At 42.9% G+C, this 24176-nt stretch overlaps 1 protein-coding gene across 2 annotated transcripts in view; it reads right to left on the bottom strand.

Moving 5' to 3' along the window:
* Positions 1 to 24176, bottom strand: part of LOC147712575 (bile acid receptor-like) — a 632915-nt gene that overhangs the window by 341893 nt on the left and 266846 nt on the right. Inside the window, exon 5 of one of the 2 annotated variants that reach the window (XM_086923275.1) lies at positions 20431 to 20571. The exons of the other annotated variant lie outside the window; for it this stretch is intronic. Coding sequence (XP_086779401.1) covers positions 20431 to 20571 — 141 coding nt within the window. The remainder of the gene's footprint in view (positions 1 to 20430; positions 20572 to 24176) is intronic. 2 annotated transcript variants of the gene reach the window in all.

Here is a 24176-nt window from a genome sequence, read left to right on the forward strand (position 1 = left end):
GGCTCTCGCTGTCGGCGGTGTCGTCTTTGGATTCGGAGTCAACAGGCCTTGGCAAAGGCAACCCATGCGGTGAGTGGAAACGGCGTCTGGAGTGGACCAGGAGGGTCCGGGTGCTCCTCTTTTCGAAGGGAGCAAGGGCCAGTCTGGAGCAACCAGACCAGCAGTGAAGATTTCGCAGTTCGTCGTCTAGGAGGCCACTAGCCAGCCGGCAAGTGACCAGACAACGCGTCGAGCAGCAACCAGGCAGAAGGGCCCCACGCAGATCTCGTGGATGCTGGAGGGCTGGTCTTTGATGCAGGAGCTGCTCGGGGTCAGGGCTTCTCAGTCCCCAAAGCACTTGGACGAGGAGGCCTCTGAAGTCGTGCTGGAGCGAAGTGCTGCTTCTTTCAAGATGGCCGGTCCCACGTGTCTCGTCGCACCCACGGATCTCAGCTGTGCTGCAGATGTAGGTAGAGGTTGGAGAGGTCTGGAAATCTGGGTCTCGTCGGGCTCTGAAGTCTGGATCCTTGCAGGAAGACGACAAAGGGAAGCCGCTGTACGCTGATGGTGCCTGCTTGTGCAGGGTGGACACTCCTTGCCCACAAGGGAGATTTCTTCAGTCTTCTGTGGAGCAGACCGTCGAAGTCCAGAGTTTCTTCTTGTAAAGTTGTTCAGGATAATCTAATTTGGAATGGGACCAGCTCCTACCTTTATCCGGCTAAAGAGGGGCTGCACTACACCTAGGTCCCTCCTCTGGGTGGGACCAGGAAGGGGGGTGGTTACACCCCCTTTCCTTTGTCCGGTCTTGCACCAGCTCTGGGGCTGGAGTGCCCCAGGAACTGGTTTAGACCGGTGTATGCACAGGGACACCTTGTGTGCCCCAGGCATGTCTCGTTCCTTTCGACCCTGTCCTACCTAATACACAAAATCCTGTCTGGGGTGGTGCTAGCACCTCCCAAGGCAGGAAACCCTTTGTCCAAGCCTCCCTCGCTGGAAGGACTCCCAGCAGCAGGAGGTCAGACTTGTGTCTGCGGTGGCAGCATCCATTTTGTGATGCTGAGGCTCGAGTTAACTTTAACCGGGGCTCACAGTTACATACATGTAGTGTCCCTCTAGAAGGGTGGAATGCTACCCCCGTTGCAAGAATTGGCGAGGGGGTAGTATTCCAATTCGTATGACACCTTACTCGACATGTTTTGATAATGCTATACCAAAGTTAGCAATAACCGCGAGGATTATAATGCACTTAAGAGTATATGGTATAGCGTTATCATGGAAACAGCTAAAGGACTTGGTTCCGAAAGCTGCAGACAGGCTCAGCTCATGCTAGAGCACCATCTCACATAATTCCAAGTACTCTGCCTTCAGGATTGATAAGGCCTGCCATAGGAGTGACTGATTGGAGGATATGTGTCCATTTCAGGGTTAGATATAGGGATACTATATCTAAAGCAAAGGGTGATTACACCACCTTGCTCCAGCTGATTGATCAGCCAGTTGTGTCAGATTTGGATGGCCAGCCAGGGGTGGCATAATACATGCTGCAGCCCCTGGTAGGCCCTGGGTGCACCTATGCCCTGGGTACCTAAGGTACACTGTACAGGGGCTAATAAGGTGACTCAGTATCCAATTAGATATGTACCTAGAATACATGGAATCCATTTTACAGAGAGAGCAGTGGGCCTGGGGTCCTGAATAGCAGGGCCCCAGGTCAACTAAGTCGAAAAACCAGCAAAACACCAGGCAAAAAGTTGGGGGCAACCACAGTCAGATATCCACCTTCCTACACCCTCCTTGTAGGACTGGGAGATTTTCCCAGGTTGATAACAGTCATTAAACAACGGGGTGAGGAATGATCCCTAAGCAGCTGACTCCTTTTGATTAACTGCAATGGGAACCTCATCAGTCCCCAAGGCACTGATATCTCCTCCACTGAGTGGGCACCATACTCCAAGAATGATGCCTGGTCCACACTAAGAGTTACGAAAAAGGCTGACTTGGAATTATTTGCATACTCATGGGAAATATAGGCCACCCTGTCATTTTCAGGAATCGAGATTGCCTGCGCCTGTGCCTTCACCCTAGAATCACAATCTTTGGCAATCAAATGCCAGTACTTCCTAGTGTCTTTGGCCCATGGAGCCACTCTTAAATTGATCCAATTCTGCTTCTGACATCTTTCTTTCTCCTCCTTGGTCTGCAGACCATACAACCCTCCATTCTGCATAGTTTCAGACCAATTAGTGGAAGGGTGCAGCTCATTGTCCTTTTTGTCCTTATGAATGACAATTAATTTAGGGTCCCTCCTAATCCTATCTCATTTTTTTCTCCATGTCTGTGACCCAATTTCACAACTCTAATCATCAGAGGGGGTGGGAGGATCACGAAGGCCACAATAAAAGAGAGGAACATTTCTCTTTGTACATTAATTTCTGCAACGTCAATTTAACATGTTCAGTTAAGAAAGAAGATTGTTAGTTCCTTGTTTTAGATCAGTGGTTCTTAACCTTTTGATTTTCGTGGATTTCAACAGAATCATTATTGGAAGCTGCGGACCCCCGGTTTAAGCAATTTCTATGATTTGAACTTTAAAACAATGCACAAAAAAATGAAAATAGGTATACATCAAACAAATGCTCAAATATTAAAATATTTTGTTTGATTCACAATAAAATATAGCAAGTGTTTTGACATTTTCCATTTTGCTTCTTTATTTGTATATACTTTATTAATTTTAATGTATTATTTGTAATATTATTTAATTTTGTAACACAGTCGCAGACCCCCCGAGTAAGCCATGCGGACACCAGGTTAAGAACCACTACTTTAGATTAGGTTGTTCATTATTCACCGCCTGAATATATTTATGTTTTGTGAACAACTTCCTCATGTCCTCCATGAAGACGGCGAGGTTGTATAGCAAAAGGCCATATCGGTCAGCTAGGTATACTGATCGGTTTTCAGTTCTGTCCTCAGAATATAGCAATAATAAAAAGGGGGATAGGGATTTGAGAGAAGGCCAACAGGGGATCTTGTCAGGTTGTAGTCATACAGCTCTTCTTATCAAATGGAGGCTCAGTTGGATGTCTTTCACAAGTAACAGCTCTTTTGTACTCTTTTATACTGAATAGAACACAGGACTATTACACTCTACTCTTACATTATTTTCTGTTGCTTGTAGTTATTTCCTTTGCACGAATTTCACATGAATTGAAACATTGTACAAAAATTGAAAAAAATATTCACAAATCACTCTAGCAACTGTGTAATTTAGTAAACACTCAACGCATTGATGGAAGAGTACTTTTATGGTTATTAATCACAGCTATCCTTCTTCAAATATACACAATCACTATACAACAGAGGGACATATTACCAAGCAATAGCGATAATTATCGCTATTGCTTGGTTAGAGACAAAAATTTAACGCCGACCTGCGGCGATTTTTATCGCAGATAAACCTTGGTATTACCAAGGTTTATCACAAATGCGATAAAAATCGGCCTCAATGCATGAATATCGCTGAAAAGTCAGCGATATTCATGCATTACCGAGCTAATGCTCTTAGCCATGTTATCAACCTCCCATTGGATAACATGGCTAAGAACTGCTCAGGGCAGGTGTTAGCTTTTGGAGATATTCACGCTTCTTAGAGCGAATATCTCCAAAAGTTGGTAATAGGAGATAGCGATGTTAGCGACTTTTTCCAGTCGCTAACATCTTGGCACGCCCACTTTGCATGTCATTAGTGATAAATATCACTGACATGCAAAGCGGGGCCCAAGATGGTCGCTATCTCCTACTAGCTGTCGCTAACTGGTGTTAGCGACAGCTAGGTAATAGGGAGATAATTTTATCTCCGCTTTCTTGGCTTTTAAAGCCAAAAAAGCAGAGATAAACCCCCTTGATAATATGCCCCAGTGTTCTTTGGCTGGCTGACATTCGCTTATACTGTTGGTAGTCACAGATGCTCCTGATAGATAGCTGGGGCCTCATTTATGAGGCTGTGCGTCACTTTTATGCCGCCGGTGCGTCACTTTTTGTGACGCACCAGTGGCGTAAAAAATGCGCCTTGTTGCACCATATTTGCAAAGTGACGCATCTAGGTAGATGCGTCACTTTGTAAACCCCTGCGCCACATTATACCTGCGCCAGGTATAATGTATGCAAGGGGGGCGTATTGACGCGAGGAAGGGTCGTAGAAGTGACGCAGTGAAATCTATGAGATTTCACTGCGTCACTTTTAGGACGCCGTTGCGTCAAAATCTTGCGCCTGCCTCACAGCAGGCGTAAGAATGACGTAGGCCCTTTCACATGGGGCTTGCCCCATGTAAAAGGACGCATTGCTGGAGTTGCGTCACTTTTGTGACACACTCCAGCAATGCATCACTTTTGCGCTTACAGATACGTCAGAAATACTGACGTATCTGTAACTCCTTGCGACATGATGCGTCATACATTAAATATGACGCATCAGGAATGTCGCAAGGAGTGCGCACTGAGAAGTGACGCATCGATGCTTTCACGCAGCGATGCGTCATTTCTCATAAATGAGGCCCCTTGTCCTTCAAGGAATGCAATGAACCCAACATAAGCCTAGAGATACAGGGGCATATTACCAACGATTAGCGATATTTATCGCTAACGATGCTTAGCAAAGAATTTTTTAACGCTAAGCATCGCTGGAAATTATCGCAGAGATAACTTGCTATTAGCAAGGTTTATCTCAGAAGAGATAAAAATCTTCACGCTAACTGCCAAATGAGAGATTATCGCTGGAAAACCAACGATAATCTCTCGAACTTTGGCGTTAGCTTGATGATAGGGGCTCACAAACTTAGCCATGATATCCACCTCCCATAGGATATCATGGCTAAGTCAGGAAAATACCAGGTGTAAAAAAAGCAGTGCTAACTGCGGTTAGCGCTGCTTTTTTTTATCACTTACAGGGTTAGCGAAATCCTTGATAATAGGAGAAATGTAACTTAACAACATTTCTCCTATTATTTTTCTCTGGAACCCTTTGCATCTTATTAGAGATGCAAGGGGAAGCATAGATAAAAAGGGTGCTAACATACAAATTTGCGTGTTAGCACCCTGTTGCTGATAGGGAGATAATTTTATATCCGCTTTCTTGGCTTTTAAAGCCAAAAAAGCGGAGATAAATCCCTTGATAATATGCCCCACAACTCCTAGAAATAAATAGGCATACTAAAACTACTGTACAGTCCCATGTTCCTTACACTCTGCTTCTAATTACTAGGACTGCAGAAGATTGTTGGCATCATGCACTCAGGTGGGCACGCACTGAGGTGGATCCAATAGAGTCCCCACCTTTGTTACCCAGTTATGTCAGGGCACATGGTTGACCAGCCGCAGCCCGTGGGGGGAGTTCCGGTGGGGCAGAAAGGCGGGGCGGGGGAGGGGCAGGGTGAGGGGTGCTAAAAACCGAAATATGGATAATTGGAGGTAAGTAAACAATTTAATTAATAAAACGAATTTCGTAGCATGCGTTGCATCACATTTTGCGATGCAGGGCGCGCTACGAAATTCATTTTATTTATTAAATTGTTTACTTACCGCCAATTATCCATATTCCGGTTTTTAGCACCCCCCACCCTGACCCCCCCCCCCCCCCCCCCCCCCCTCGCCCCACCGGAACTCCCTGCAAGGGCCGCGGCTGTGGTTGACACAGATGGCTAATTTGAAGGTGTCCCGTATCCTGAGATCGGATTAGAATATCTAGGATAGGCAATATTTGGGAAGAGATTCATATCAAAACATCTGATCAATTAACAGTAGAATGCTCACTGCACAAATGCCAATTATCTTGATGTTTGCAGTTAAGGCATGTACTTGAGGCCAATAAAGACCAACTGTAGGTAGTGGTAGATTTCGGCCCCTTGGAGCTGAACATCAGGCTGGGTACGAAGGGGGTTTTCCAAAAGGTACAAATTACTTGTAATCAGCGTTTCGCTGCTGGGGAAAATGTAGGAATGGGGAGATTCCAGGAACTCATGCGTATCGGTAGCCACAGGATTGATGATCATGAAAAAGACATTATTAAGAACTTGAGAGCTGTCACTGCACACCTCCTGGCTAATTGGCTCCGTGGCATAAACTACTGTGCCAAAGCGGATACATTTATGTACAAAATCTACAGCTCTCCATGGAAGCATGAGAAGGTTTTAGTTTCTTGGTAGGCTCGTTTCGGGAACATCCTATCGACCTTTGGTTAAGAATACACAGAGAACAGAAAAATTGGCAAATGTGCAGGAACCGACATTTCAAACAAACTAACACCAGCAGGAACCCATACAACCAAGGAAGCCATGAGGCAACATGGTTCTGCTACTGGTGCTTCTAATACGGTCCAGAAGTTTTATGTTTCATAATCCTGCAGTTCTAATTGTCATGTCTTTTTCCTGGCCTAGTAGAACCTTCTTCTTGGTCAGCTCCAGCCTCCATAGACCATTATTTCAAACTTTCCAACCCTTCTGACAACCTCACTGTTTTGGAACTGCCTTCCTTTTTCTGTGCCTTGCACCTGAAACACTGGTCTTTTTCTTCTGAATCCTGACACAATTCTGGTGATATTAATTTTGTTTAGTTGTAGTATAATTTGGTAGTGTTATTTTGAACACTAAAGTTGTTTCAATTAGAGTGTGGGATTTGGATTATAATTAATCCAAGCCCTGCATTTTTTGAAATTGTTACACTTTGGTGGATAGTATTTCATACATGTTCTTTACTTGTTTTGATACTGTAGGTTTTCAAGTTTGTGCTTTTTTCTTCCAGGTGTTTGGTAAATGTGTTTTGATAGATTGGTACGTGCTTGGAACTGGGTTAGATGGTGTTTTCCAAGTGTAAATTGAAAGAAGGTGTAAATTGAAAGGAGGTGTATCATTCTTCAGTCCCTTTGTTGATTTGGGCTTTTTGTTGAGGGTATTTAGATTGACATTCCACTGTGGAATCTTAACCTGTGGTGCAGCCTGAGCCCTCAGTTGTGCATGAGACCAATCCATACGTCTTCAAAGTAGCCAAGAAATTGGATTTTTTTTAAATTGGATTTGCAATAAGGGGAATTGATTAACAGGTCACAATGCTCAGTGGCGGCTCCTTCACTAAGGTGGAGGAGCATCGCCGCACTGCTTTTCAGCAGTGTAAATAAAGGAAAAAATACATTTTATTACCTCAAAGTTATTATCATTTTATTTTTTCTTGCTGTGGCAGCTTTGTGTGGTGGGCGGGTCTGCTCTGTTCACAGAGCAGTGGGAGGAGTATGCATGAATGTTTGGCATGCCGTCATGCGCACTTTGCATGTTCTACATCCAGGATGTATTATCCTGGGTGGAGAACATGCCGAGGCTCCCGGGTCCTGTAGCTCAGACCAATTACTAAGCTGCATTGCAGCATTGTGATTGGCTTAGGAGAACCTAGGTGCTTCCTGTTCTGGCTGTACGCGGAGAGACGGAGGGAGGGGAGACTTGCCGGATAGGTAACTTTATTTTTATTTTGCTTTACCCCCTCCTCTCGCCCTCTACCTCACCAACCCCGATCCATGCCAGTCGCCACTGATAATGCTTTACTACTTTTGTACTAGGGACAACGAAAACACCTCTATGTTTTTATTTTACATTGCCTTTTTTGGCATATTCTATGCTAAAGATTGAATTTTGTTGATGGTGTAGAATGGCCTAAGGCCTGCTTTGCGTGCATGTTATGTTAGCATGGCTTGTTAGAAGTTTGGACGCCATTTTGCCTTTTGCTGCTTTTGCACACAACACTGCATGGCTGTTTTTGTAAGTTAGCCTTCGTGAAGGTCTACACATGAGAAAGGGCTTTGTTTTCGACATCTCTAGACTTACATCGTGCCCCTGGTCTGCACAGTGAGTGCTGAAGCCATCAAGGTTGTCGGAACGTGGTAGATGTTTTTCGACATGATCGAGTAACGCTTTTTAGACACAACAATTTGGCAGCTGTGAGCCAACTAAGATTCTGGCGCCATTGTTATTGCACACTTGCCATGATTGCACACACTTGGAAGATTTCCAGGGATGCAGAGAGTTTATGCTGATCCAGATGTGATTTACTCTTACTGAGCGGAAAGGTAATGGGTCCCCCAAACAAGCCTAAGAGACCTTCTTTAGTTTATAATACATAGTTCCTATATAGGGAGGGTGATAAAACTAGGCACTATAAGACCTGTTTTCACCATCATTGTAATATGATTTCTCCTTTTTTATTTTATGGAATTGTAACAATGTTGACCATATTAATTTTAATCTATGTCTGTTTATGTTGGCTAAAATACTGCACATGAGATCACGTCATTAAAAATAAATATTTTAACCTTACCGTGTCTCTTATTTATTTCTTTTTGTGGACTGGTATGAGAGTATAACAAAAGAGTGTTCTCACTTCCCACCATTACTGAGATGGAACTAAGTCGCATGTTCTAGGTTGTCTAATCATTGGTTCCTTTGCTATAGGACAAAGAGTTAATGTGACACTGATGCTAGCTGGTTGGGGTTTTTCTAGGTACTGAAGTGAGTTTCTGGTACACCACAATTCACTGATGTCCTAGGTCTCTGTTCACAGTCTGTGTATGAGCAGGATCCTTGCAACAATGGAATATACCTCTTTTTCCGCATACTTTTCCCCCGCAGGGAATTAAAACGCGGTCAATGCCAGAGTGGGGATCGAGAAATGGGGATCGAGACATAAAGGAATTCACCCTGCAGCAAACCGAAAATCTTCAAGAATTAACTTCATCATCCCAAATTGCAAAATTGATCAAGGATATGAAAGGTGATAAGCCCCAGGTCCAAATGGTCTCCCAGCTGAATTCTTTAAATGTGCACCAGAAGATTGGGCAACTCATTTAACACTGCATTTCAGCTCCTTAGTTTAAATCAAATTCCAGAATCTTGGAGAGGTTCGACCCTATTCTAGGGGATCTCTTAAAGCCAAGTAACTACTGTCTAATAGCTCTGCTAGACTTGGAGGCAAAAGCATCTGCCCGAATTTTACTGAAAAACTTGGAAAGTTGTTTATCAGAAAATGAGCTGCTCCCCTTTTTCCAAACTGGCTTCCATGGAGGAGCAGCCACCAATGACAATATCATCGCACTAGCCACCCAGAGCCACCAAGCCATGCAGCATAACAAACTCTCACTTTTTGCTGTTTTATTGATTTTACTACAGCTTTTGACAAATTTGATAGACAGACTTTGTGGAGAAAACTAGCATTTTGGGGTATTCCATCTCCTCTTTTAACTGCCATAATCTCTCTGTTCTCTGCAACTTGGGTTTGTGTGACAACAGGCCGACAACACTCTGTCAAAATACTCTACTGGGGGATTGAAACAAGGCTGTGTGCTAGCTCCTCTCCCTTTAATCTATAAACAGCAGACCTGGGGAAATCCCTGACCAACAACTGCTTTGCCCTCCCTCGTTTAGGTCATAGATCTCTTCACATTCTTCAATATGAGGACGACATTTTTATCATGGACAACACTAAAGTGGGGCTCCAACGAGCACTGACCTGTCTACACTTATACAATGTAACACATTTTATCATAAACTACCCAGATAAAACCAAAATACTGGTATTCATCCGCTTCAAGAACAAAAAACAAGTCTCATGTACTATGGGCCCCATGACCATCATCTCGGCCCTCAAATATTGGTATCTGGGGGTGTGGTTCACTGAATCTGCTCTACAATCTGCTCACAAAAATACATTAAAAAAATCAAAACCAATCACCTACGGCGTAACCAGCCTCAATAACAACTTAAAAAGGCAGTCGGCAGAGGCAATTAAAAAAAAGTCATTCAAGCCTAACTCCTTTCAGCACTTCAATATGTCATCCAGCCTTCCCCGGGTCATGCTAGGTACTGCTGGAGCATGCGCAGTGTGTGGGACACAAGAAAGTCTTGCAACTGCTGAAATATCTTTGTAGTGCAAGACTCAGATTGGAACTTGTTTGGTGAAACAAGCCTCATTATCAAGTCTGACTTCCTCAAATTTTAAATTTGCATATTAAAATTACCAGAGAACTCTCTCAAGGCCTGCCGCCGAGGCAGTTTTGAAAATTCAGGTTCCCTGTGGAATGAACAACTCCAGAGAGCGTTAGCAACTACATCAATAAATCAAACATTGATTGCTCAGGCGCCCATCTCCTACACAATATGAAAAAGACCATCAACAGACAAGTGCAACTGGCCTCTTTTCTGCAAGACCAAGCTTCCTTAAAATCAACATAGTTCTTGGGCCCTTTAAACTCTTTATATTTGGTAGCTAAACCCCAGCCTTACATATCTGCTATCCTCAATCCTAAAACCCGGAGAGAGCTCTTGTATATACGATTGGCCCTACCGATCCCTGACTTCAATCGAGCCTGGGCCAATCAAGACAATGGAGGCACTTGCAGGTTATGCATTACAAAGCTAAATCATGGCCACACCTTTAGTGCTGCCATGATCCAACAAAGGAGAACTCTACTCAGGCAATTATTTCTGAAACAAGAGGCCCGCACTTGCATAGAGGCCTCGGCTGTATGTTTTTCACAAGCGGAGGCATCCATCCTTGCTCGCTGTCGGAGATTTGTAAAAAGACTCAGTGATGAATTACATCCCCGGCTTGATCATTCCCAACGCCCTTATAAAGTCCAGAAATTGATATCAGACTGCTATACAAAGGAAGTGGGGGACAAAAAATTTCCCCCAGAGCACTGGATCTCTCAGGACAGTGAAAGAGAAGAAGTAACATCTTGGATTTATGCTGTTACTGCTGTATCTTGCATTGCCAAAGGCAGGTACTTTGCAGGAGCCAAGAACAATCTTACTAAAAGCACAATTATTACTGGGCTAGGTACGCTAGTTTTAGCAAACCCCAATGCACCTTATCTTTCTCCAATCTTAGTGAATACGGCACCAGCACTTTATCCCGAAACGGTGACAACTGTATAATCTATTAGGTTATAGATAATCCAACAATAGAGCATTTTCTGCTCAGGGTTCGCCACAGGGAAAGAAGGGCGGGAAAAAATGCACTTATATATCTGTATAATCTGAGTCGTAAGCTTTTAAAGTTTTTTTCCTTTTTTAAGTAACTGATGTAAACAACTAAATTGAATTGAAGTTTACTAAGGCAACACAGGTTGTTAATGGATATACTTTATATCGAAACAAATCCTTACATGTATTTGTACTAGACTCTAGGGTTGCACAAGGCATCTGTACTTGAAAAGAGAGTAAGGACTTGGGTAAATCACTTTCTGTTAAGGGAAAGAGGGACAAGCAAGGAGAGATGATGTGTTTGTACATCGATTTACTCAAGATGACATGTTTACATGTGCAATACTGGTCAATAATGGACATTCTTTACATTTAACTCATGCTGCACCTTTACCCACAAATTAATTTTTAATAGTAGGTAAACGGCATAGTTTAAAACAAAAATCCTTTACAGATGTTAGAATAAATGGTTTTGAGACGCACATTTGTATTTAAGCAATTGTATCTGTATTGTTTTACGGGCTGTTTTTGGTATGCAATGGTTTTAACTAACTGTGCAAATAATCTTGCACTGGGAGAGCTCTGTGTCTATCAGTTCCCCCCCTATAAGATCAGACAGGACGGGATTAAGATCTCTGAATAATCGAGTTGTAGGGGTGACCATGATAGTCAAGAAACAGCAAAGCAATCAGGGTACGAGAACAATATTCTCTAGGGCTACTCTTCCCAACAGAGATAGTGGGAGTTTCATCCAAAAGGTGACTGCTGACCTTGCAGAAGGCTAGGCGCTGTTACAATTACCTATAGCCACATCCCCCAGTCTGCAGTATACATATTCCCACTCAAACACCCACCCTGTGTGTCATTGGTAGGAGAATTTTAGGCACTGAAATCAATTAAGGGGAAGGTTATTACTCACTTCTATTGACCTTGATACCTGAAATCCTACCAAATACTTCTAGCTATCACAGGGCCATTGAGAGGCCTGTATGGGGCATCAGGTAAGCATAATAACGTTCATGTCTGATTGGGTGTGAAGACTATGGCCGCCTCTGTGTTTAATGGTAGTGATTTTCATGCAAGGCATCTCGGATTGGACTAATATAGCTAGCAGGTTGCCATGTTATCCCTGTCTGAGTGTTTTAGAGCAGTGCATTCCTTATAATCATGAGAGCTCAGCTTGACCCGCAACCCTCGGTGTTATCATCTATTTTTCTGAATAGCAGAAAGATCAGAGATTTATGTCTAAAGATTTTTTATTTCCTTCCCGATATTGGTTCTGTAAGCTACATTGTTAAGTGCAGAGGGTTGTAACCGCTAAGTGGAATGCTGGTTAGTGGCACATCACATTGTAAAGTGGGTAATAGGGGTTGTGGATAATATCATATATCTATTCAGGTGCAAAATGAATCAAGGTGCAGGTAGTGTGAATAATCGCTAGCTTGTGGGTATTGTTTGTGAATGCCCAGCTTCTTGCTCACATTGAGAACTGTTCGGAGGATTTTGTAGATGGAACACCCTGCAGAAATGGGTGTGACCTGGCCAAATCTATGTCTAGGACCCCATTAAAGTCACTAGCCAATAATGCAGGTTCAAGGGTATTATTTATAACAGGTAGATATATTATCTAGGAAGATCACTTGGCCTGAGTTGGGAAAGTATGAGGCCAGAATTTACACCTTTCTGCCATTCAATAGGCTTCTCAAATATAAACAGCAACACTCTAGGTTGATTGACCTTGTTTCAGATGTGAAAGCTTGCATTGGCCCATATTAAAAGACTCCTTGCATCTGCAGAATAGTTTGTGCGGAAAGCCTGTCTCCCCCATCTGTGCTAAAGGCTCTCTTAATTTTAGTGAGTCGTGTCTCCTTGTGAATTACAAAATGCTGTCTGAGCCTGTTTAAAAATTACTGCACCTGTTATCCCTTAGCTTAATGACATAATCCCTAGACATTCCAGGTAACAATTTTGTATTGAACCATTGCACTGATGACTGAGATTGGTGTATTAAGTAGGCCTGTAAAACCTTCTAATAAAAAATGGTTTTTCCAGGAGACCCTATCAAACGCTTTCTCTGCGTCGAGCAGTATAAGGGCCATAGGGTCTCCTGTGGGCGGCCCTATCAAACTGTGGGATAGGCGGACAATATTTAACTGCAGTCCAACAGCTCTATGTAAACCCAAGTGGTCAAGTTTTAATCAATGGATCTCTATCTGATAGGTTCGCCATTACGCGGGGTACATGACAGGGTTGCCCCTCTTCACCACTCCTTTTTGCTATCTATATTGATGTTTTTATTCACAATTTGGAAAATAATAATTTAATTCCCTCAATTCAAGTGCGCAATATAGAAACCAAATGTTTGGCATATGCCGACGATATAGCTATTATCACTGGTGATCCGAATAACGCCATTAAATGGATAGAACGAGAAGCCCATGCTTTTGGTATAGTTTCGGGTTATAAATTAAATCGTAGTAAAACACAGATCATTATAAATAATAAAATTACGATGGAAGATCCTCGAATAATTAATAAAGCAATCTATCTAGGCGTGAGTATTGATGCCAATATCACAAACATAGTTGACGATAATCTTAACCCCCTCATAAGTCGTACCAAGAAGGAACTACTGCGCCTACATAATCTACAGCTCACTATTGGGGGGAGAGTAAATGTCGTCAAAATGCTATTTTTCCCGAAGTTTCTCTATTTCTTTCGTACAATTAACTTAGAATTCTCCCTAACAGTTTTTAAGAATATAGATCATTTATTTTCACGTTTCATATGGGGATATCACAAGACACGAAGAGCACTTAGGTGGGTTACATTACCTAGAGATCGGGGGGTTGGGCACTACCAAACTTTAAACTATATCATTGGGCAACAGTATTGAGATACAGTGCATATCTCTTAAAAGAAAATATAGATGTCCATAATATCCCCACCCCACAAGAACTTATTGTGGGAGATGGCTGTGCAGGTTGCTTATGGCGGCATTCAAATGATGATTACTTTAAAAAGGTTAAATTCAAGACTATTTCTAGCACTATCAAAATATGGCGGAATGTTAAAAAACGAGTTGGTTTAGGTCGGTTCTCTTTCTATACTCCTACATTACAAAATTCGGATCTCCCCGAAATATTTCAAGATTTAGTATCGAATAGATGGGCTGCATTGGGGATAAAACAACTGGGGTGCTTTTTTTCTGTGAATGGTATAAAGTCGTTTGAGGAACTAAAAACCGAATTCAAACTACCTAATAGAAATTTCTTCAAATACCTCCAAGTGCGGGATTTTATTTTAAAGAAAGGGGGAGGCCGTATTAAATTTCAACCGTGGCAAACTATGGACAAATTACTATCTATAAAAACCCCTAAAATCGGGGAGATATATGGAGGGCTTAATTTACTTATGTCAGATGATATGGAGAAACATACGAAGGCATGGCAGAGTAGACTTGGCATTTCTCCGCGAAGCTCCTTGGAAGCATTGGAGATGTCAATATCAACCTTAATGTCTATGTAACTCAAAGCGCAATTTTATAAAACATTCTTTTCACTCTATTATACCCCAGACAAATTGGCAAAATGGGGGAATGGAACCAGGACATACTGCCCGAGATGTTCCATGCCATCCGCAGATTCAGTTCACATGTTTGCTACCTGCCCTATATTAGGGAATACTATATCGACAATCTCTGACTTTCTTTCCAATCTCGCACATTGCCGTATAAACATATCAGCTGAAGAAATTCTATTAGGTACGTCCAATATTCCACGACCACTTCCAATGCATGGGCTTATATTCGTTGCCATGGCTGTTTTCAGACTGTGCATCGCGTCAGCCTGGATAGATCCATTAGCACCATCATTTGTAGAATGGAGAACCAGGCTTCTTGCAACCTGCAACCTAGAAGTTGCAATTTACAGAAACAAAGGGAGGATAAAGCGGCATAAAGGCATGATGATATGGGCACCTTCGATTGATTAGATGCATGAGGAATGAAATGCTTGAATCGCTTAGTTCTTATATCAAATTGTCTCTCTTTATATATATATATATTTTTTTTTTCTTTTTTTTTTTTCTTCTCCCTTTCACTGAACAACTGTGTTTACTTCTCTTCATTTCTGCTATAATCAACAAAATGTAAGATTTCGTTAACTGTTCTGCCGGGGAGGGGGGGGGGAGTGGGGGGTAATGATGTTTATAAAACTGAAATGCAAATAAAAATTGTTAAAAAACAAAAAATTAATAAAAAATGGTTGGAAAGGGTCTATGACTGCCTGACATCCTGTGTGCTCTCTTTATTTAAAAAGAATAACAAGCCCTGCGGAGCCTTCAGCTACTTCTGGCATTCTGACCATTCTAATATTGTTGTGCTGTGCTCTCCCTTCAGAGTCTTCAGCTCTACCTTTCAGAATAGTATGCGGGCGGTGAGGTCGCAGTTCGCAAGTTGCAGCTCAGTGGTTTGAGGCTGGAGTATTGCGATTACTGGTTCTGTGCATAGCACTGTATCATTTAATGTCTGTTGACCATCTCCTACCAAGCTAAAATCCATTGCTAAATCAATTTGAGATTATAGGGAATCACAAGTGGTGTTGATTGCAGCCAATGTGATGTTTAGCTTATGTGCCATTTTAAGGGCTTGAGCTCGCGGTGAGTCCTGTACCTGGCTCGCACAGGCATCCTATTTCCTCAATAGTGACACCTAGGATAGCTTATGAGGTTTTGTGCGAAGTATGTGTGGTGTACTGCAGTTCAGAGTGATATGTTCTTGTGTCCCACAAATTAATGTTTCACATGAAACCCCATTTTTATATGACTATTCTCTAGTAGGTGCCCTATAATCTTGAAGCATGAGCAGCTTACCATGACAGAGGGGGATGAAACCCAACATTTCGGGAGACAGTGGAGCCAAAGAAAACAATGAAGAGGCCTATTGGCCCCACCAAGAGTCCCAGGGCTAGATATTATTGGGTTGCTCCAATTCACTGCACCATTAAGATTTGTCATTTAAGTCAAATTCGGACAGACTTGTCTGAGTCCCAGGATGGTTGGATGGTGTGCAAGAGGGAACAGGTGGCACCCCAACCCTCATGGGTTTGTTATACAGGAAAGGAGAGTATTCGGTACCCTGACTGAGCCCGGGCCTGTACGGCTTGCCACTTGTGCACCATGACCAGTCACAGCATCCACATGTCCGGAGCCATTGCGCCGTCAGAGGGTGCAACACCAAGCTCCTAGCTCCTTCCACTGCACAGCAGTGTGGCCTCGGTTCCCACGCAGCACTCAAGGTTGGATCTTCTATATCCCATGATGGCACTAGGTTACGAAAAGTGAAGCAAGTAGGTGTGGTGCTACTTGCCCATTTGAAACAAATAGTTCAATGCCAGATGAGGTCAGTAGAGCTGGCGACAAAGGGGCTTGCCTGCTAGTGGGTGCAGCCTCACAGTGCAACAGTCATATTACTGAGCTTGTCCACCTGGCTTTACAATATATTTTAAATGGTCAGTGAGTGGTTGTGCTGCAGACATCAGTGACCTACCAAACCGCTGGAGGGCACTCCATCACTATTAATAATGCTGTGCATGGCCCACACTGAATAAGCTTGCCACCTTTAAATAATATTTGTTGCTATTAGCCAATGAACAAAAGTCATTTTTTTATTGCCAGTATGTATGAAAGACACATTGAACCCTGTTTTCATTACTTTCGTGCAAGAGCCACTCGGACGATTGAGCAATGTGACTACAAGTGAATCCTTCAAGGATAAAAGCATGTTGTTGATTGACAATCACCAAAAATTGTGTATCACATTAGGAATGCGACTACTTGGCAGCTATGATATTAACCACCTGCACTACCTCACACAAATGAAACCTGCCACTAGATGAAACTCCCATCTCTCTCTAGCAGGTAAATTAATCACCAGAGTTTACTTGACACTGTGTGTTGCCTGAAAACTGCTCAATATACAAGGAACATTGTAGTACTTTTAAGACCTCTGTACTGCTACAAAACTGCGAAACAAAAGTTCATTACTGAAGAGAAGAGTATTTTGAAGTGCAGGCTTTTTAAAACACTGCCCCTGTTACGGTGTCGGTTTATCCCTGTGCCAAGGCCCAGGCCAGAGCTTGCAACCCACTCCCTCTACACATAACAGAGAAAGCACCATAGCTGCCAAGGTTTCAGACTGCTACGTGTGACGTTTCATAATGTCAGTGAAATTATGAGTGACATTTCAATCACAATGTGTGACACCTTCACAAGTGTAACATTAAGCAATGAAGACAAGGGAAACACGCTGGGATTGAATGAAAAAATGCAACATAAATGAGTAGAATTTTTTTTTTCCTAAAGCTAACTCCAACCGTAATAAAAATCATTAACCCTGAGAGGCCCGCGCCCACCCCTCCCCCGGGTGGGGAACCTCTATCTGCACAAGGCACAGATCACACCATGACCCCCACATGCTGTCAGACCTATACTAGGCTCTATTGACTTCGGTGACACAGTGTGGCTCAGAAACCCGGAGCGGCCTCACACGATTTTAGTGCGGCTGTATGTGGAGTGTCGCATCTCGTGAAAATGAGAGATTCAACAGACACAGGCTGTGAGTGACTGAAAAACTACAACTTGTAACAGAGCAGGAAGCTGAAGATAATGAAGGCTGCGCACTAGGCGCTGCTAGTTTAAAAGGCAAGCACATCTTTAACTAGCAGAGTGAGAGATACAATTACCTCACTCCAGGCGAGCAGCAATTCGGCACGGCCCGACCTCCTCGTGGCCCCACTGACTCTCGGGGCAAACCATGCCGCCCAAGCATGATTCAGGTTCAGCAGCAAAGCTGCACAACTGTGTGCCCTGGGCTGCGGAGGCTGCTGCGATCCTTGGGGTTGGGTCGGGTGGGTCCGGTCGCAGGAACACATTTTTGAAAATAATTTCTGTGGTGTGAGGCGCGCTCATTGCCCCTGGAGGCTCCCACAACTTCATTCTCACTCAGGCACTGCAGACACCCACTGACGCCGCATCGGGCAGCAGCAGTAAGTCACGCGCGGTGCCGCTGAGCAGCGCTTGCACCTTAACTGGCGGCTGTGCGGCACTGGCCGGTTGCAGCGGCCTTTATAATTGATTTGGGTACACTGACTGACAGTGGTGTCAGTGAGTGACCCCAAATAAATTATAAAGGCCGCCGCAACAGGCCAGTGTCGCGTGGCCGCCGGCCTCAATAAAGTCCCTCCTGGGGCGGACCGCCCCCACCGCTGACAAGCATGAGAGAAGGAGATCAGTGAAGGAACAAGAAAGGACTCGCAGGGAAAAGAGGGTTGTGAAAGGTCCCATTGAGTGCTAAAAGAACAATGCTATAGAAATGAGCAACAGACAAAATAGGTCCTTGACATCAGAAATGGAAAAATACAACTCATCCAACTATAACACCGTAAGAAATAGTCCTTGCGGACAAACAAAAGAATATGGAAGAAATCCATCGAATCAGACGCAGATAATTGAGATAGACAATTCCATCCAAACTTGAGGAATAGACTGATCCTAAACCCACTAAGAGTATATATCATATATTAGAAACAAGAGGCCTCATTTATGAGAAATGACACATCGCTACTTGAAAGCAGCGATGCGTCACTTCTCAGTGCGCACTCCTTGCGACATTCCTGATGCGCATATTTAATGTATGACGCATCATGTCGCAAGGAGTTACAGATACGTCAGTATATCTGACGTATCCGTAAGCGCAAAAGTGACGCATTGATGGAGTGCGTCACAAAAGTGACGCAACTCCAGCAATGCGTCCTTTCACATGGGGCAAGCCCCATGTGAAAGGGTCTGCGTCATTCTTACGCCTGCTGTGAGGCAGGCGCAAGATTTTGACGCAACAGGGTCCTAGAAGTGACGTAGTGAAATTTCATAGATTTCACTGCGTCACTTCTACTAGACTTTTTGCGGTGGAACGCCTCCCCTGCATTCATTATACCTGATGCAGGTATAATGTAGCGCAGGGGTTTACAAAGTGACGCATCTGCTTAGATCCGTCACTTTGTAAATAGTGCGCAACAGGAGGCATGTTTTACACCGCAGCGTCACAAATAGTGACGCATCAGAAGCGCAAAACTGATGCAAGGCCTCATAAATGAGGCCCAGTAGGTCTTACCAACGCCAACAGACAGTCAGAGCTGTCTCGAGCTGAGACCCAAAAAGTGGGGTCTATACAAAAATGTCAGAATAACAGGAGGATAAGTCATTAAGAGGCACATATGAAAGATACCTTTCAAACAAGAGGTATTTAATGTAAAAAATGGCACAAATTAGGTTGTGTTTATAAATTGCATATATTTGCATGAGTATTTTACTCCATGTGTAATTTGTACACAAGGATTTTTGTGCATTAGCTAGAATGAATATGTTACTCAAATTTTCGGAATACTTTTGATATGGCCTGAGCATGCTTAACAAAAATGACAACTTGATTTTGCAAAATGTAATGTAGATATGCTGCACCACTGATCTGGGAGGAACACGGAAAATGCTGATTATTTCAGAAGCAACACACAACATCTTCTTTGTTTAAAAAATGTGTCTCTTAATGCTAAATTGCGATGTTCGATGTTCGTCTGTGAGCGAGGCTATCCTTTCATTTGACAAAGTCTATGAAATGGACGAAAAATAGAAATAGATTTTGAACTGGGCTGGCACGTGCTTTTCTTGACTCAAGAGGCTAGAGATGAACGAGCACTGACACCTAGCTAGACGTGTTCAATCACTGATGCCCCTGAGTAGGGCACGCTTTCTAAAGAAGAAGCATCACTGCAAACATTTACTTTATAATAATGTGTGTGTGTTTGAAGATTATTTGTTGGTACTAATAACTAATATCATATAATAGGCCCGTTTACATATGACTACGATTTAGGTGCACCCTTCACCTCCAGCCCAGGGCTTTGAATTTACAAATCATTGTTTTCAGGTGTCACTGCCCAATGTGTTCAGTTGATTAAACCAAGATTACACTTCCCAGGTGTGTGTGTTAAATTAAAACCTACGACTGGAAACGAGGTGTCCGCATCACATGGAGTCAAATGATAATCCCTCATTAGTGCATCTCAGATCTTTCGTTGACATGACTCCCTTTTAATTATTTCACCAATAAAGTTCAACAATGTCAAGGCTCAGTTATCTCCATTTTCATCTGTACTAAGTTGGTCGTGACTTGTAATTGATGAATACATTTCGAACAGGTAAACTAATCCTCCAGCTTCAGCTCTCCCACTAGGGTCCCGACTCGCGAGTTTCAGATATTGTACCTGCTTGCATTATTAGGTAGGCTGTTAGTTAGACAAACAGAAAAACATGTAGATAGCCATAGTCTAGTCTAGTGAGAGGCAATCAGATAGTTTATAAAAAGATGTCTTACACTCAGCAAGCATTCCCATTGCTTTGCACTTCTTCAGTCGACACTCCTGACACTTTCTTCTCATGTACATGTCCATTTCACAATGCCCTCCGTTTTTGCATCTGTACACTGCATTCTTGGTGATACTGCGACGAAAAAAACCTAAAAGAACAAGATGTTTTTCTTTCATTGCGATTAGCAGATTTACCTTGTGTTCCCGGTGAATGGTTCCTGCTTTTTCAGAGCCCCCTTGAATTACATTTTTGTGCCTGCGCACCATCATGCAGTGGCTGTCTACAGTATTACAGGAATTACCAATATGAAGCCAGGAGCAGACTATCGCACGATAGTCACCAATATGCCACGTGAATTACCACCGTAATGCATGAGCATCATTATACCATGTATGGAGGCCATTGTGCTATGGATACCTGCAACATGTCAAGAATTATTACCATCGAACAGTAAATCCAACAAATATGGCAGGAATTATCCCCCACTGCCAGAGCCCCCATTGTGCCACAGAAACCCACAATGTTCTAGAAATTACCACCTCCATGCCAGGGTGAATAATATTCCAGTACTGGGCACCAGTACACAATAGATGCCCAATATGTGGCGAGAATTCCCACAATACTTCCAGGTTCACAAATATACAAGGATGAGGCTAACTGTGCAAGGATGCATACAATATATCAGGAATCACCACCATTCTGACAGGACTCGCATTAGAACAGAGACAGGCACCATCATAACAGGGATGCTCATAACATGCCAAGAATAACCACCATTATACCAGAATGAGTAGTATATTTGATGTTAACACAGTCAAAACATGGATGTCTACAACAGTTCAAGAAATACTACAGTCTTGCCTTGGCCAGCATAGATGTAAGCAAGATACCAAAAATGACCAGCTTTAAGCGAGGGCCTGCATTTTTGTAAGGATGGCATCATGCTATGGATTCCCACAGGTTTCCAGGAAATGTCACCATTATGTAAGCACAAACATTTTACGAGCAGTGTGCCATCTGAGATCTTGGAGTGGAGAGATATGGCCTGCTTCAGAGGAAAGAGACACACAAGGCTGCCATTTTACAGTAAAGGAAGAGGTATACAGGAGTACCCCAGAAACCAGGAAGAAGGGGTGGTAGTACCTCAGCTGACTAGAGGGAAGTGCTAGATGGGCATGCCTCAGACAACTGAGGGAGAGGGTGAATACGTTGACTGGTAGGCATCTGGTGAGGGGGGTCAGGCTTGTACATTAGGTAGTGACTTAAAGTCCCTAAGGTCGGACTACATCTTACGATGCCCCTACTCCATCTTGACTAGAGGAGGTCGCCATCTTCCCTCTCTAACACAATGGGAATTGCCATCTTTCCCGATTTATGTAGAATGATTGTCATGTCTGCCATTCAAAGCCGAGGTTGCCTGGCCATATCTTTCTAAGAACTGTGAAAACATCAAACCCTTAGATTAATGGCACAGATACAACCATCAGTGCAACATATAACTAAATTAGTGTAGTCTGAATTGACATCCTTTTCCCTTATATATTCATATTCTCGCCTGCCTGAAGCTGATAACACTGTGTGCCTGAGGAAGGCCGACTGACTTCCACAGCAGCCTTTGCTGTCCACAAGATATGCAGTGCTACTCTTCTCCCTAAGAAACTAGTATGCAAGTTACTTTGTCTTCCATGCTCTCTTAGTATAGCACATTTTAGTAAACGTTAGGGTGTTAGGTTTTAGATTACATTTTAAATGACATAACAATCCCTGAAATATTCATTGTTATTTCTAACATTGTCTTTTATAATATTGTGTGTATTTGTTTTAGATGTGCTGAGAAGCAGTGTTCCTAAAGGAATAGTTTTAACTCAAATGTATTCATTCTTTTTAGTTCAGGGTGTGTGACACCATAAATAATGAAATAAGGTTTCTTGATGTTTCCACAGTGCCCCTGATCACTTAATGGAATTGTTAGTTACTCAAAAGCAATACTTCTATGTCAATTACACATTGGATAGAGTCTCTAACTTGTCTTTCACTTTCATTGCTGGTGCATTGAACCAAGTTCACACGTGTCACCCATGGGTGGGAAAGCACAACTTTTAGAGTTATGCCAAAGTCGTAACTTAAGCAACAGTACGTGAGGGAGGGGGCTAATGCGTTTGGTGTCATGGCCGCTGAATTATTTTTCCTGTTTTTTTCTTCTGCTGGAAATGGGAGCGGAGAACTCTCTTATACTTTTGAGATCCTTTGAAGGGTGGGGTGGGTGAAACATAAAGGGAGACAAAACTTATTAAAGCTTCCCTTCCATGGCCCTGATAGAGCTGGGAGGCTTGCTGGATTGGTGGGAGTCAGTAAAGATAGCTGGATGGTAGAGTATTGTGTATCAGAAATTGAGGTTGACAATCGTGACAAGTAAAGACACCAACGCCAAGATGAACAAGGAAACAGCAATGAAACGTGGCAAAAAATTAAGATCTAGAGGCCTGATTGAGGTGCAATAATGCTAGAATAGTAGATGTGCCTGCTGAGACTGCTAGTATAGGGAACATGGACAAATTCGTAGAGACCCTAACTATAGACCTACTTGGGGGGGGGCACTTTTTCTGAGCTGTTTGGTGTTGAGCTGGTGCATTCATCTCTGGCCCTGAGGCAGATCCCAGGGACTTAACCCAGACACCTGTTGTTGGGAAGGAGACGTGGTGGGAGAGGTGGGAGATATACATCAACACAAGTTTGAGTCGGCAGTGTGAATGAGGTAGGGAGGGGAATTAAACAAAGGTGAGTGCAGACATCACATTGCTAGCAATGAGGGCACAGGAACCCAGGCGGACAGAACAAGAAAAGGAAACTTCTCCTCAATGCTTCATTGGAATCTCTGAACACTCAATAAGTCAACAAATTGGTATATTTACAATATCCACTGTTGTTTATTCAAACAACCAGGTTTTCACATTGCCATTTATCAAGAACGCTCCTTTTCATTATTAGAGCTCCTTGACATCAATACAACTCCTTGCCTTGCCAACAGGTGTTTCGTCTGTTTTAAATTAAAACAAGACTTCATCAGGGCTGAAACATAAGTTAATGGCATCATAAGGAATGAGGACAAATCATGTATTTTGAAACAGAGAGGGATGTAAGGTTCATCCCATCACCAGGGTATTTCCCCCGAATAGTGCCATGCACGTCCCTTTCATGTTTAAGGATCATTGTGAATCTTGTAAAGAGAACTATCCAAGAGAGAATATAAGCCGAAGATGAAGAGGATGAGAGCTCAAGGAAATTATGTAATCCAAATTGTGTGTGTTCAGTACCTTTGGAACCATTAGTTCCCAAATGTGTCCTAAGTAACTTAAACTCATGCTTTTAGGTATTGTATAGCAGCATACAAGGGGGGAAAGCTCACCTGCACGGTAGTCTCTATTTTCCTCTGCACTGTAATGGATATTGCTTCCTACAAGTCATCAAATTATCTGAGATTTAAAGCCCATGTTTACACACTGTTACGAGCTATTTGTCTATCGATCTAACTTATCTCATAATGTTGCCTCACTTACCAAAGTCTCAAGCGTCTGGTTGCAAAGGAATTTATAATAAGTAGTCAGTGCATCTTCATATCTAAAAATAGAGACAGAGGCATTGTTTGTCACATAAGCCTATCTATGCCTTTTGTAATTCTGAATTTACCCGTAAAGTTTAAATTAACTGTACGAGACCAAACAAAACTAACCCTTCCAAGATATTACTTGTTCT

Source organism: Lissotriton vulgaris, chromosome 5, assembly GCF_964263255.1.
Source record: "Lissotriton vulgaris chromosome 5, aLisVul1.2, whole genome shotgun sequence".
NCBI lineage: Eukaryota > Metazoa > Chordata > Amphibia > Caudata > Salamandridae > Lissotriton > Lissotriton vulgaris.